Consider the following 16,665-nt stretch of genomic DNA (forward strand, 5'->3'; position numbering starts at 1 on the left):
AATACTGGTACACACCAGGCATGTGTTTCGGATTACTCTGATGTACAGAAAAAACGAATCCAAATAGGTGCATACTTTTTAGCTGTGCTGATTTTCTTGCAATGGCATCACCGTGCCTGTAAACTTCATGTGCAGCCACAGAGCTAATCCACAAAGGAGCAAAAGAATACATGTGAAACCTGAACGACCACAGGAAACACCAAACAGAAGATGTGGAAGAGATATCAAACGAACGAAGCTAACTTAGGGCACATTGGAGAAGGGAAATAAAGTGAAGAACGAGTGAATCAGTGAGGTGGGGTAAATTACTAACAAGTGTTAAGGTTGTGGCTGAATGTCACCTGGGAGGATCTGACACAAAGCGCGACTGACCACTGGGGCAAAAGCCATCCAAGTGACCTCTGCAAAAATAAGCATTCACACAAGGACTTCTTTCAAAGGCTTCTGCGCTGCACATCAGGCGATCCACAGGCTGCGACCTGACTTCTTACAACCGAAATGCAAATACACAGCCAAATGAACCTCAGATCAAGACCATCCCCACTACTGATAATTCCTACATTTTAGAAATCATACAGAGGAGGTAACTGTTTCTCAGTGTGGGCATGCAACTATGGAGTAAACTCCCATATAAAACTGGATCCATCCAGAAAAAAGAATTTGCAATTCAGAAGAGACTACGGTCCTGGATCTTCCCATTTATACTGCTTGCAAACCTATCCTCAACACTTTCCCACTTTCTGACACAAACGATATATGCCATCATAACTTGTCACATCAAGCCTGGAGCACATCCTGGGCTTCACACAGGGCGCCAATCCTCAGTTCTGATAGATGACACCACTACCAACCCTTCTCTCGTCCAGGCACCGGAGAATCAGAACTAATGACCCCGATCCGCAAAGCATTTTGAGGCTTTCAGGGGTAGAAAGCGCTAAGAAAATAGTACAGTTACCAGTCCAGTCTCTTACATGGAGCCTGCCACCTATATCTGCTTTCAAAAGAACTGGATAATGGAAAGAATGCTTGCTTATGCGACCAATGAGGGTGTTTTTGTCGCTGCCAGATGCTACAGTAAAAGGGCTTCTTTTCCAGGGGTCGTGGTCACTTTGATTGTTGCATTCTCTGCCATATAAAGTTGCGGGAAATGCATAATCGCAGAATGCGCTGGTGTTTAAAGCCAGTAGGACCATCAACTCTGCACATTTCACTGGACACGTTGTACATCCTAGACCGGCAGGGGCTACATTTGGCTCTTGAGTTCCCATTCCAGGAAGAATGTGTGATGAGAACCCAGATACTAAGACTTCCAGCTTCTGCTGTCTAGGAGCCCGCGTTCTTCTAAAGAGGTAACAACAAATGAAGGTCTACAGAGCTGGCGTGATCCAGATCATTTATGATTTGTCAGTGTGACGCGGGCTGCCGCTTTCAACCCGACACGTGCCACTTCACAGCACTGGCAAACACCTGGATAGTTGAAAGGAGAACAGAATGAAAGCAGACAAAGAGAAAAATAATACAGTTGGCAACTGTTACATAAAAAGAATCATAAACCTCTAAAAAATATCTGAAAAAACCAAAAATACAAAGAAACAATTGAAAGCAGGGCCAAAGAGGACGCAGGAAAGCAAGGTCAGCAAAATACTTCAAGGGTGACCAGAGTAATACAGATGACATGCCCGATTTCCCTGGAACTCCAGTTAGTTCCGTGAATAAAGAACTGCCCAGTGCCAAGCAGCTTCCACATCTGCCGAATAGCCGACGAAGGTGACCTTCTTGTAGCTGGATTTGCTCCAAAGAGCATTAAAAGGTTTGCATTTTATTGAACGTTTCTGTACCTGTGGCAGCCTCTAACTCCCTGTCTATCAGATTCCAGAAAGCAGTCTTAAAGGGAAAGCGCACCAAACATACAAAATGGACTGATTCTCCGGCACCTCAGCCTACGTGTCACATACATGCAGACTTTTCACAACTGCCCTATAGATGGTCAGGACCACAAGGGTGCTCCAATTGAAAAGAGGTGTGCTTTTTGAGAGCACCTAGACCAAGAATAAGCCCTACTGAGAGAAATCTCTAAAAAACTGTTTCTATGTGAAGTCCTCATCAAAACTGCACAATGAGAAAACTGAATGGCTGGATGGACCAGCGAGAACTACTAACATAGTAGACATCTCTTTGCTGAACAGTGCAGCGTAACAAGCCAGCGCACATTCCGGAAAGATTTAAGTAAATGTTATTGACTTTTCACTTCCTACTGTTTTGAAATTTATATTTTATGAATAGCTGGCAAACAAAATCAAAGCTTTCCAACTACAGAGGGGGTATGCATATCGGTAGCTTGTAACATATACTTGCATGGTATCAGAAGCTGCTTTTATCAGATGGCATCAACATAGAAAGTGGTAAATAGAGATCCACAAACAGCCAGCAATGTCTCCATGCAGACCCTTGCTGAACGGATATGACATCATGACATTAAACAGCCACGCACTGCCCCCTGGCTCTGAAAGAACGCCTGATGATCGATTCTTTTTCGCCTATATTTTATCAATATGATCTCAATGAACTCCTTTGAACAATATTATTCCCGAGCAAAAAATTGCCCACCAAAGTTACTTCAAAGTGACCCATCCTGCTTTTTAGAGGATTTATAATTACACTGCGTGGGTTTGAGGTATAATATTTACTTTGTACATCATTTAAATTTTTTGTTTAATGACATTAAATTGTTCAGTATTTCATTTTTGTAAACATTAGTAAGACGTTCATAGAGAATAGGCGCTTCTGTAAAGCGACATAACACACAAATAAACAATACAACACCCACATGAAAGGAAATGCACTGTGCATTTTTTAAACCCTTCTTTCCCTGTACATCCTTGAAAGCTGAATACAGTTTATAAAGCAGAGTGATGACGTAAAGGAATAGCTGACAGAACCCCAGTGACCATGTTCACTACAGTGTAGGAGACAATGATGCCTGGTCCTAGTTAATGGTTTGTTTGCGACAACCAATGAGAATATATTGATGAAACAGTTCTAGTGGGTCTTCATAGTGATGAGATTACATGTCTCGCACTATACACTGAGCGAGGTAGCCCCTACTTTGAATGCTACACTGAATACACAGTCTCTAGGCGCTGAAGAAAAGAACAGTGCAAAAAGTGCCAATGACCATACACTGTGCACGGACAGGATGTCCTATTTTAAATTTTTATTTTTTTACCTTAAACACACAATATAGAATTTTGATTTACAGATTAGATATTAAGTGCAACGTATCTCCTTCCTATTCACAGATGGGCCAAAAGATGAAGGGCCAGATTCACAAACAGTTTGCTATGACTTATTTTTGTAGAGCTCCTGGCTTACTAGTGAGCTGCAGGCACCTCTGCTGGTGCCAACATATCTGACTCTCTCAAAAGAGGAGCTTTCCATTGAAAAGCAATCTGATGGGAGCACCAGACGCACAATCACCAGCGAACCAACAGCACGACTGAGGCACGCCTCTGGCAATCAAAGCGTAGCGCTGAGGAACGTAACTGGGAAGGGCTACAATGCCGTAAAGAGCAATAGGCCCACCATACTGAAGATGTCTTCTATGCAACACAGCTATGGCAGCGTGAGTGAATTAGGCTATTCACCCACATAAGTTATGGAAGGCAGAGGGTTCAATGTAACTTAATCAACCTGAAGTAACCTACGATAAAAGACATACCTGCAATTGACACCTTTCCAAAAAGAAATGCAAATGAGTCACCAGAACTGTTTCAACAACACGAACAGTAAAACAAAAAACTACGACAAGGTAAATGAGGTGTTTAGATTTGCCTTTAAAGGTCTGTTTTAGGGACATCGTACGTTCTCTCTGACTCAAGAGAGAACGTAGGATGTCCCTAAAACAGGACTTTAAAGGCAAATCTAAACACCTCATTTTTTGACAATGATTCTTTATACACAGAAAGATGATGTATCTACTGATGAATCGAATGGCAGTCAGCAGACGCCATGTTACCGAGATCATACTACAAGTAGGAGTTTGAGGAGATAAAAAAGCCCACATATTTAGTGCCATGTCAAACACAGTGCAGTAACTATCCAACTGATGTGTGAAAAGAAGTGTGATTAGGCCGTGCGATAGGCCAACATTGACTTGTGACAGCTGATACGAGACACAGACCAACAGGAAGTCAATTTTTCCTGTGGTAAATAGGCAATATGAGTATTTCAACATTGGATGAGTTTTTATCCATTGCACTTACCATGTTTAAATAAATTATTGACTAGAAAGATACACAGTAGAAAGAATTGCATAAAACTTCAATTGGCAAGTACCTCTTATTGCGTTCTCCAAAGTCAGTGATTTGATTGTAAAAACCTTTTTTTTGGTACAGAAACATAACTCTTGTCCTTGGAGGAAATTATTTCCAAGTGCTCTGAAAAATATAGGCACTCTGCGTTCCTTGGTACTAGAGCAACTTATTGTTGAGTTTCTGTTTATGTGCAACATTCTACAGAACCAAAATTTACTCTTGCAAAAGCTATGTGCAGTCTGTAAAGTATATTTTATGATTTCCACTAGCCATTATAATGATTCCACAAAGTCCTACATGGATTACTGACAGACACTTAACAGATAACCTGAAGAGCAACTTACCTTGCCGGTGATTGCTGACCAAACCTTTAACGTGTTGTCGTCAGAACCACTAACTATTCGGTTTCCACAGAACTGTAGGCATGTGATCACGTGATCGTCGTGTCCCTTCAGTACCTGATGAGATAAACCCCCTGTTACAAACTGCAGGGAACGGGTGGCTTGCAGAATAAAGATAAACAAAAGGACGTGTTCCGATTTGTCTCAAGGTAATACGTTATGTGAAAATTAGCTTAACTTGTTCTTCTTACTATGGTGCAAAATAGAAAAGAAAAACAACAAAAACGCAAATGAAGGTAGATTTTAAAGTGGCAGTGGGTGCATGCCGTGCAGGTGAAGACTTGAGGTAGGCAAGTCAAAAACCGTAACATTACCATGGTTTGAAATGAGATAGTACCATGAAGTCAAATGACTCTGCCATATATGGAAGTTAATTCTCAGAAGTACATGTATTCAAAGGTGATTGATTAATCAAATGAAAGACCTTTAAGGATTGGGACATCATGTGGAGGAAATCGCAAGCGTAATGGTAGTTGTGGTCTTCAGGTTTTCAAATCATGAACAAAGTGAGCTCAGCAATGAGATCTGCGCATATGAAATAGAGGTTTTACAATGGATTGACCACTGCAATGAATTTTTAAAGTTTGCGCTGTTTCATACATGAAGTTGTGTATAGCTATGAGTGACTAATCCACGGCCACTTCAAAATTATTTTTTAAATGCTTACATTTTGTAGTCACCATCACCTGTCGCATATGATTAGGACTTGCAAGGAGTCGAAATGCGTTATGCGGCAAGACTTGCAGAGTTTAAAGAATTTCCACCCACCCACGTCTGGTGGACCGGTTTGCATGCTACTGAAGGAGTACATGTTTTCGTTTGGAATATATTGGTGACAGACGCACCCTGACAGGCCTGACCGGACAGCCTGAGCGTCCGCAGTGTTGCATGCTTTTGTGTCAAATTTGGTGTCAATCCTTTCAGCGGTTCAGGCAGTAGTCGTGTTCACAATCTCTATGTGAAATTGCACGTGGGAAATGAGTTTTGGGACCCCCCCTTTTTTCTCTCAGCCCTCGCTTGACGAATCACCCTAAAACCTTAATGACAGCAGATTCGTCAAGCAGTGCCAAAGTTATTAACACAACAAAAAACACTTTTCCTTTGGAAACCAGGTCCTAACTATAACTACCTACTGGCGACTGAGAGTAGGATGGATGGATAGATTTATATATATATATTCGTGGTTTTTTTTTTCAACCAAGCCTCGAAAATGTTACATCTAAATGTACTGCTGTTTAGAATGAACCCAAAGTAGAGAATGAGTCACTTCTGGGAATGTTCATTTTAGCACTACTGGTGGCTGTGTCTGTATGCTTTCTTTGCTAACTGGGTCACTTACAAAAGCTTATCCACAACAGAAGAAGGCCTGACAAGTGATTGGCATAAATGAGAGCAATTCAGTTTACAAAAAGATTACCTTAGGAGATTTCAGTTCTCCTCGTCGCCAGTTGGTATCGATTCGGTGCTGCCGTATGTACGCGCTTTTCCAGGGACTATGTGTGAAGCCAGGCTTTATCACTTTCCTCCTCTTTATATGTAACGGTTCATCGATGCCTTAGAGATGAAAGAATAAGTGCAACCTCATCTACTGTTCCGTTTCATCAGTCCACAAATAATCACAGAAGTTGTCAGACTCCATGAAACCCTACATGTATATGCTGAAGTAGCACATAACATAAAATCAAATACTTCTAAGACCACCAAGACTTGCAAACAATAGATGACGGTCCACTAATTTTCCCTAAATTCGAGCTCCCATGATTACTATTCAGTAACAAATCAACTGTATCAAAAGTCACCGTTTTCTCTTGTTCGAATGGTCACATTGGTGCATGTAGTAAGGGACAGTGTCTAGACCAAACTAGAATCTGTTGCAGAGTCACATAGGATGCACAGGCCCAACAGAAACCTGTGATTAGTTAATAACACCTTCTCTCACACAGAGGCAGATCCCTGGGAGTCTAGTAAACGAGACGGAGGTACTCAAGCCGCAGGGCTAAGCCAAACCACTGCAATTTAAGAACAGGCATGAAAATCAAACTGTTCCAGAATGCATTCCATGAAAGCTCACAGTTCCAGCGGCAGTCTGAGGACTATCATCAGCCATACTCTCACTTCCCCCTTTCTATCCCATCTAGTACGCTGAAGTAACTAGAAGGGGACACTTGACACTCTATGAACACTCTAAACAAGAATGAATGCGGAGCCTCACCATCTTCCTTGCATTTCTCTCTCCAGAGAAGGTTGTCTTCTGCTAGAATCCTCCAGTACCGACACGTCTGAGCAGCCTGCAGCAGGTCCTTGGGTTCCAGGAAAGAAAGCACATACAACGCCAGCTAGAAAGCAATGATAAAAGAACCTTATTGGAACTGATAAACTAACAGTCAGAGATGCAAGTACTAAAACGAAACGGGTTCAAAGCTGAGGGGGGGGGGGGGGGGGGGAGGCATGTGGACAGCGCAAAGAAGACCCGTGGGGAGTACCAACCGTGCACTTTTGCCGTTGCTGCTTAGATTTTGGCACTGCTGGGAAACAAATGCTGCACCACGGCATAGCCACAGTGTTGAAAGGAGAGTACATGGGCCTTCAACATATTTGTTCCTGGGGTTTCTTCTTCTCATGGGGGTGATGTCAATTTGAAATTAAACGGTAGCCAATCAAAGCATGAACTTCTGGTCGAATAGCCGGTCCATAGTGCAGGTGCAGAGACCCCTGAGGGCGCTGATACTGAATCCTCACATTGGAACACAGGTCTCTTTTCAACATTTACACCACCACAAGATTTGGGTAAAAAGGGCAGAGTGAAGCTTAGAGGGACAGGCACCCATGATGGGGATGAGCACATCAGTGTCTTGCAGACGGCTACCGAAACCTCTGTGCACCGGGGATTTCACGCGGGTGAATACAGGCTGGCAGTTAGTTTGGTGGCTTAGTGGAAGGACGCCAGGTAACATCTTCATCCTGGCAGGGTAAATGCAAAGGGTTGTAGGAGTGAGTGGCATACGGCTAGACATTTGATTTTTACATTTGGGAGGGGAGGCGCCACATTATGTATTGCTACTCCATTATTACTCTGCCCCAGCGTAGCAGTTAAAAGCAGGGGCAGTTGAATGTGGGGGTGAGTCATGCTCCACATAAACTTGTAGATAGGTTAAAAGTGACTACCGGATGTGTTTTTCACTTTAGATTTCTAAGTGACATCGAAGCTCTATGAGCTTTGCTCGTTGTTCCTTTGTTGTCACTCAGAGCTCACTCAAAGCCCCGTAGAGAAAAACATCCTGTTATGCACAGTTACCCACCTCTGATGTTATATACCCTGACCCAGAGAAGCAAGTGGTGTAAAATCACCTATCATGTACATCATTTTTATAAAAGGACACATGGTATATCGCAAGGGGAAACAGAGACCTGGACATTACCTGGAGCTTCCCCAATTCAATGTTAACCAATTTACGCACACTGGAAGGATTGAAGGCTGAGGTGGCCTTGTTGAGATTCAAACTTTTGACAAGGAGATGCCGGCTGTAAGCATTAACTCTCTGAGCCATGTAATCAGCTTAATGAAATGGCAATACGTGAAACGTATGGAAAACTGAACACTGTGAAACAGGAAAATATAGAAGGAAAGAACTTCTTTAGGGCACGGATAAGATTACTCCAATCTCTCTCTGATGTCTGGTGGTTTAAGCCATTCGAAATACTGGTAGTCTATCTCTGGTCAGTTATCATAGACAGAGTACAAAAATGCACGATGAAGAAAATCGGGGGCTGACGAGAGGTGGCTCATGAATTTGGACAAGTTTATGGTGGAGGAAATGCTGGCAATGTAAATGCGCAAGAAAAACACTAACATTTAGAGAGACGGGACAAAGTGCATGAGGCAAACATTTTTGAGGGCTTCTAAAACATGACGCCATGATTGGAGAGGCTTGATGAAATGTAATAAACCATTATCTTATTAAGTGCAGTAAATGGATGAGGCAACCTCAAATCATTAACGGTTCAAATAAACAAGTTACTTGCCTTCGGTAACGGTGTATCTGGTAGAAACATATATTAGTGGTAGATTCCTTACCTTAGAATTTCCCCAAGGCGTCAGTCTGGATTCGGATATTTTTTCTTCAGCAGTACCCCTGCGCGTTGTTAGGCAGCGACGGTCAGCTCCGCATCCGTAGTCTGCGTCGTGGGCACCGGATGATGTTGCGGGACCTACATAGACGCCGCCAATGCGTGCTGACATCAGGTCTTAACACGACTTTCCATGCCAGAAGCGCAGAACCATATAAGACACCGACCACTGGTGCGTCAAAACTAGGGCCCTTTAGGGAAGTCCCTATCCCTAGAAATCAGTTTGCAGAGCGGGGAGGATGGGTGGGGTGGTAAGGAATCTACAACTAACATGTCTCTACCTCTTCCAGATACATCGTTAACGAAGGTAACTACCTTGTTCATCTGATAAAGACTGTTAGTTGTAGATTCCTTACCTTAGAATAGCAATACCATCCCTGGAGGAAGGTCTGCGAACCAAGATTAAACCAGAAAGTCCTGGAGGACTGAACAGGCAAAGAACCCATCCGTCCGGAATTGGCTATCAAGGCAGTATTGTCTGGTAAATGTTTGCAGGGATGCCCATGTTGCTGCCTGACAGATGTCAAGGACTGGAACTCCACGTGCTAAAGCCGTGGTCGCCGCCGTTGCTCTGGTGGAATGAGCAAGCAACCCCACAGGAGGGTCCTTTTTCGCCAAACCACAGCAAAGTTTGATGCAAATGACAACCAGTCGGGAGTTGGTCCATTTTGAAAAGCCCGGCATTTCTTGGCACTCACACAGCCAATGAAGAGTTGATCGTCCACCCGTAAGTCTTTTGTGCAATGATGATAAAAAGACGATGAAAGTTTTCGGTCCAGGCGGTGGAGTCTTTCCTCCTCCTTGGAGGGGTGAAGGGGTAGATAAAAGGTGGACAGAGTGATAGATTGTCCCACATGAAAAGGCATGACGACCTTAGGAAGGAATGAAGGCTTGGTCCAAAGCACCACTATCTGGATAGACAGATAGAAAAGGGGGCTTAGAAGATAAAGCCTGCAGCTCGCTCACCCTGCAAGCAGAGGTGATGTCAACAAGTATGGCACTTTTGAGAGCAACCTGAGGGGACAGTTAAGAAGAAGCTAAAAGGGAGCACACATAAGAAAGGTGAGAACCAGATTTAAGTCCCATTGGGCATTACAAAAGGACATGGAGGGAACAGATGAGTAAGACCCTTAAAGAATCTGTTAACGATAGGAGATTTGAATAAAGAAGGCTGATCTGGAAGTCAAAGAAAAGTAGAGATGGCTGAAAGCTATCCTTTAAGAGTGCCCAAGGCAGAACCCTACTAGACAAAACAAAGTATATATAAGAAAACCTCTGAAAGAGGAGCAGAAAGGGGATCAACAGCCTTTGATGTGCACCATGCCACAAATTTGTTCCATATACAGGCGAATACCATTTTAGTGGTGGGACGCCTGGCTTCCAAGATAACTTCACAGACTTTGGGCGGAAGGCAAAAAGCTGTTAACTGCCGCTGCTCAATCTCCACGCAGGTAGGTGGATTCTGGACAGGTTCGAGTGAAGAACCCTCCCCTGCTGCTGCGACAGAAGATCCTCCAGAAGGGGCAGTCTGCACAGAGGATCGACAGCCATGCTCAGAAGGTCGGGATACCAGACTCTTTGTGCCCAGTACAGAGCTACAAGAATGACTTTAGCCCGATCACACTTGATCTTCTTGAGCACTCTGGGCAGAAGTGGTACAGGCAGAAAGACATACAAGAGGGCAGGCTCAACTTGCGGCGAAAAGCGTCACCGAACAACTGCCGCCTTGGAAACTCCAACGTACAAAACTGCTGACATTGCGCGTTTTCTTCGGAGGCGAATAGATCTAACCAAGGCTCCCCACACCGCCGAAAGAGACCTTGCGCCACCTCCGGATGGTGATGCCATTCGTGATCAACTAGGCACCGACGGCTGAGTTTGTCAGCCCTGGCATCCAGGGAGTCCGCCATGTGTTGAACCACCAGGGTCATGCCCTGATGTTCCAGCCATGTCCAGAGGCGGAGAGCCTCTTGACAAACAGTCCACAACCCTACTCCACCCTGTTTGTTGCAGTACCACATAGCGGTGGTGTTGTCAGTGAACAACTGCACTACTATCCCCCTGAGAGAGGGACGGAATGCTTTCAGTGCCAGTCTGATCGACCGGAGCTCCAAAAGGTTGATATGGAGGCTGGACTCCGCTGGAGACCAGACGCCTCTAATCTCTGCCTCTCCTATGTGGCCGGCCCATCCCAGAAGTGACGCATCTGTCACCACTGTTTGATCTGGTTGGGAAAGGGAGATGGATCTGCCTCTGACCCAATCTTGGTTGGTGAGCCATCACTGCAGTTAGTGCGCAGTTCCCTCTGAGATCTGGACGTAGTCAGAAAGATTGCACTGATGCTACGCCCACTGGAAATTTAGGTCCCACTGCAGAGGCCCCATATGCCATCTGGCATGATCCACCAGCCTGATGCAGGGGTCATGAGTCCGAGCAGCCTCAGAGTCATTCTCACCGAAATCCGGGAAAGAGGCTGAAACATCAAAGATAAAGCCCAAATATCCCGGACTTGCTACTCGGGAGGATAGGCCTGAAACTGCACTGTGTCCAGAACCACCCGATGAAAGTGAGCATCTGAGAGGGAGTCAGGGTTGACTTCGGCACACTGATAGTGAACCCCAGTGAATGCAGGAGGTTTGCTGTAGTCTGGAGGTGGGAAGAGGACAGCCTGGGGAGAGCCCGCCTTCAACAGCCAGCCTTTGAGATAGGGGAAGACTGGAGCCCCTGATCTGCACGGATGGGCTGCGACCACCGCAATCACGTTTGTGAACTCCCAAGGGGCACTGGTAAGGCCAAAGTGGAGCACAGCGAGCTGAAAGTGCACGTGGTCCACCAGAATCGAAGGTAACGTCTGTGGGCAGGCAGAACAGGGATATGAAAATAAGTGTCCTGCAAGTCCAACGCCACCAGCCAGTCTCCTGGGTTGAGTGCAGACAGAACTTGGGTTAGGGGGAGCATTTTGAACTTCTCCTTCAGGAAGAAAGAGTTGAAGGCCCGGAGGTCTAAGACAGGACACAGTCCTCTGTACTTCTTGGGTACCAGAATGTAGTAGGAATAGCAACCACAACCTACTTCTGGCACAGAGACCCTCTAAATAGCTCCATTGGCCAAGAGAGCCGATACTTCCTGGTGGAGAAGTGTCAAATAATCCTCTGTCATACAATCGTAAGAAGGTGGTATGCAGCTAGGGGTAGCCTCGAAGGGGAGGCAGTAGCCCCTTCGGACTACTTGCAGAACCCACCTGTCTAATGTGATGGATTGCCAGTGGGGGAGGTGATGCGGATCCTGCCTCCAACTGGCCGTTGATGGAACTGTAATATCAGACTTGGAAGGTTTGGAGGCAGTGGCAAGGGGGGGGGGGGGGGGGGGGCGTTGGACTGACCCACTGTCTGGCTCCTTGCCCCGCGAGGACGGTGAGTCTGGACAGTCTGCGTGACTCTGTGGCTGGGCGGACTGACATGGATATGAGGGAGCCGCGAGGCCCAAGGATATGGCCATAGCTCAAGAATCACTGAGGCGCTTATCTGCCTTGTTGCTGAAAAGGCGAGTGCCATCAAAGGGCATGTCCATCAAAGAAGCCTGGACATCCCCTGAGTAGCCATAAGTCCTCAACCAGGAGTAGTGTTTAACAGCTACTGACATGGTAATCATTCTGCCCAGTGAGTCGGTAGTATCCAGTCCACATCGTATGGTGAATTTGGTTGCATCTCTCCTGTCTGCCACTGCTTGAGTGAGAACAGCCTGGGCCTCCTCCGGTCACTGAGGCAGCACCTGTGCGACCATATTCCAGACAGTATGGGAGAAGCTGCTTAAGAGGCATGCAGTATTCACCAACTGCAATGCCCAGCTGGAAGAAGAGAACATCGTCTTCCCGAGATGGTCCAGCTTCTTGGATTCCCTATCTGGGGGAACAGAAGGGAATGCGCCTTTTGATGAAGAGGCTTGTACTACCAAGCTCTCAGGGGAGGGGTGTTTGGTCAGGAACGCTGGGACGCACGGAGTGGGGCGGTGGCGACGGGCAATCGTCCTATCCACAGAGGCCCCAGTAAAGGGCTTGGACCAAGTGCCCGGAAGGACGTCTGTGACGGCTTCATTGAATGGCAAAAGGGGGTCAGAAGAGGAAGCTGCAGGCTGAAGCACCTCTGTCAAGAGGTTAGTCAGCTCGAGGCTGAGGACCTTGGCTGCCCTCCTCACTACCACAGCATAGGAAGCTCCCTCCTCTGTAGCCACAGTAGGGGGAAAAAGCAGGATAGTGTCAGGGGAAGTGTCCATACCACTGGCATCACCAAGGTCCATTCTCCAGTCCGGTTCCTCAAGCTGGTCAGTTAAAGGGTCCAGCGGCTACTCCCAGTCTTCTTCCTCACCATCTGGCCCAAAAGGAATGCCAGGAATGAACACAGGGACGAAAGTCCCTTCCAGCGTCGGAATCGACGATGCTCCGGCTCCGTGTCCACTTCGCGGATGACAATGGAGTCGGCGCCAACCGGCGGTACAGTTGTCATCGGGATCGACGTAAGGGAAGGTCGAGTGAGATATACCGGCGTTGATTCAGATCCATGCCTGGAACCATGGGGACCCTCCGTAGCCGGTCCCGGTGCCGCCATAGTCCCAGCGCCCTGACCGACTCCACGGTGCCCGAAGGCGCGCTGACAGAGCCGAGCTGCTCAAATATGAGGTACAAGACCTCATATGACTTCTAAATTTGAGCAGGAGATACTTCGGCTCCCAGAAAAAGGAGGGAGGTGCTGAGCCATATCTGTAGTAGGCTCAGGAGATGGAGCCTTTGAGCGATGATGCTCGGGAATTCACGTGCGTCTGCTGACTGAGAGGGAGAATTCGAAAAACACCTGTGCTTCTTCAACTTCTTCTTGTGTTTCCCTGACTTACCGAAAGATGTCCCAGACTACTTCGAGTGCAAGGAGAGTGGGCTTCATGACCGTTCTCCAGACCTCCCCTCGAACGATAATGGGAACGACGTGGAGCCGAATGTTGGGCCTCTAGCAGCTTTCGGGATCACTCCTGTAAAGCCTTCGGGAGTATTGGCCTGGCACTCGGAGCACGACTTCGGGTTGTGGTTGCGCTCCAGACACAAAAGGCACATGAGGTGCTAATCCGGCACAGACATCATCCGGTGGCAGGAACCGCTGGGCTTGAAGCCGTTCCTTCAATGGGACATCCTCGATGCTCCAGGAGTCTACGACTCGAAAAAGACGTAGACAAAAAGTGACTGGGGGTAGCTCTGTCCAGATATGTGCTAGGCTGGCGCGCAAAAAGAAAGAACTGACGTCAGCTGCATGGGCGGTGTCTATTTAGATCCAGAGACGTCATCCCGGCTCCCACGACGCTGACGACGGACGCGGAGCCGACCGACGCAACCTAATGACGCGCAGGGGTACTGCTGAAGAAAAAATCTCCGGATCCAGACTGATACCTGGGGGAAATTTTAATGTAAGAAATCTACAACTAACAGTCTCTATCAGATAATAATAGCACAGGGATTTAAAGAAGCTTTAAAAGATACACATCGAAACAACAGTATGGACTGAGCAAGTGAATATCAGGATACCATGTAAGGTATTTATGTCAAGAGAAACGTGTCAATAGAACAGACATAGCTGTCCTAATCTACCATACAATTCGAGGATCATGGTTTCTGCCTGAAAGCTAAATCTGGAGTGAGGATATTTATACACTTTTTAAACTGGAAAAAATGCAATTGCCTCAAACAGTAGAAACAAGAGGAGGCAGGGGTGGGGGAAGATACAAACAGAAGATGCTAATCCTGAATAGGCATAGATTAACAGTCTGCACTTTGATGAAGCAGGTAGGTGACTGGATGTTCAGAGCAGTCATCAATGAAGAGAGAATCAAACCAACGTGTGGCAGAAAAAAACAGGCAGCAACTAAGGAAGCTAACAAAAGAAATGCAAGGTGAAATAAAGGCTCAGTTGGTGGGTCACTTGTAAGTAACAGAACGTGAGTTTGGAAACCACCAGTGATAACTAGGGGTTCTGTACAGGGAAAGGACAACCAAGTACAAATGTAACAGATATAGCGGGCGGAGGGGAAGGGACTTAGCTTCCACTAGTGCAGTAGGTTAAGCGCTAACGGGGAACAGAGACACCACTGAACCCTGATTATTGCTGTTTTTCTCATTTAAAACAGTGGCTCAGGGGGCAATTTCCTTCCTTGTATTATGGCTCATGATACACCGGCTATGCCAGTGGTACAACAAGAAACAAATAGTGAATCTAACCTCCAGTTCAACTGTTACCCCAAGGGCAAAGAAAGTAAGAGAGACATTGGAAGGCTACAGAAAAATAATGGTGTCCGGAAGAGAATCAGACATCGGAGAGACAGGGGATGTAGATTTGGGATAGGTCAAGCTTTAAACAACAGGTGGTAATTCGCTGACAAAAAGCAGAGAGGGGTAGAGTACAGCCAATATGGAAAGGCTTTAAAGTAGAAAATAAATAAAGATTTGTGTTCAATAGTTACATGGATGGTGATGGGTGGACGGAACCATGAGGTGAGATGAGAGTATGCGATGAAATGAATGGAATTTAAAAATGGAAGGAGAAGCAAGGCAGAGAGAGAATCCTGCGGAACAGGCTCTGAATAGGTAGTGGATGTGAGAAGGAAGGCTGACTAAAATAACATGGCTGGTGGTGAACGAAGTGGCCATTAAAAACTATTTGAGGATTGAGCTGTTAATGCAAATAGCGAGGCAGTGAGAATGTTTGTTTCAAAGCTATCTAATGAGGCACCATTCAGCTGTATTCATCTATAAAGGTAATTTATGGGAGGAGTGGGCAATAAGAGCTTAATTCTCAACGAAGAAAGGGGAAATGCCAAGAAAAATAAAGAAAAACAATCACACAGTATACTGACTACCTCACCCCAAACATGTTGGCCTTCAATAAATGGCAGTGAAAAGCCTGGTCACATAAACGCTTTTAGGGCCCCTTTGCTTGTTGCCAACAGTCCCCTGCAGGTAGCACTGATACGGCTCTTTCAGAAACCAGAGCATTTGGGGGACAAGAGTGATTGGGGCGCGGCGTGCGAAGTATCCCTGCATGGGGAGACAAAAACATGCTTCTTGGGAGGGTTCCCTGGGGATTGTTCACCTTTAAATGTTAAGCGAAGCCCTGAAGTCAGTAGCTAGTTCTTTTAGAAAGATTATTCTGCATATTTGCAGAAGCAACATTCTTTACTATAATAAATCCTCAATCTCAGGCACAATACCCTAAGGAACATTTTAAAAGTAATCGGAGAGAAAATCTGTAGATAATGCAAGCTTTTATGATGCTAAAACGTAGGCACTTTTCACAAGCAATAACGTTCTAACAAAGTTCCATCAAATCAATCCACTACAGTAACATAAAAGCAAATTGAAGGCATTCCAATGCACATAAAATAACTATAAATCTAAAATCAAAAGTTAACTAAGCCCAAGAAAATGCCACATTTGACAAACCTCATTACAACTTTACACTTCAGTGATATCCAAAGGAAGTAGTGATCTCATGGGTCAACTGTAATACTCCCTAGAACCAATGGAGCGTTAAAACAAATGACAGAGTCCCATTGCAGAAGATAACATTGTAAAGCATAAAACAGGAAAGCTAAGCCATAAAAATAAGTAATCAAATGCCATAAAAAGCTTGGAAAGAAAGTGGATAAAATCAAAGGAAAACAGCAGGCATCAATTGGGATGTAGTGTGGTGACAAAAATATGAGTGGTAAAAAAAGAAACCGCTGCATAAATGTACATGTGAAAGCAACAGTTTGGGAGTTCTGGAGCCAATACTGCATAGAAGACT

The 16,665-nt window shown here is 45.5% G+C and overlaps 1 protein-coding gene across 4 annotated transcripts in view; it reads right to left on the bottom strand.

Moving 5' to 3' along the window:
* FBXW7 (F-box and WD repeat domain containing 7) overlaps positions 1 to 16,665 on the bottom strand; it is an 806,951-nt gene that overhangs the window by 14,046 nt on the left and 776,240 nt on the right. For all 4 annotated transcript variants that reach the window (XM_085641667.1, XM_085641668.1, XM_085641669.1 and 1 more), the window contains 3 exons: positions 6,927 to 7,050; positions 6,132 to 6,268; positions 4,658 to 4,771 (listed from right to left, as the gene is read on the bottom strand). In XM_085641667.1, coding sequence (XP_085497793.1) covers positions 4,658 to 4,771; positions 6,132 to 6,268; positions 6,927 to 7,050 — 375 coding nt within the window. The remainder of the gene's footprint in view (positions 1 to 4,657; positions 4,772 to 6,131; positions 6,269 to 6,926; positions 7,051 to 16,665) is intronic.

Source organism: Triturus cristatus, chromosome 2_2, assembly GCF_964204655.1.
Source record: "Triturus cristatus chromosome 2_2, aTriCri1.1, whole genome shotgun sequence".
In the NCBI taxonomy this organism is placed as follows: Eukaryota; Metazoa; Chordata; class Amphibia; order Caudata; family Salamandridae; genus Triturus; species Triturus cristatus.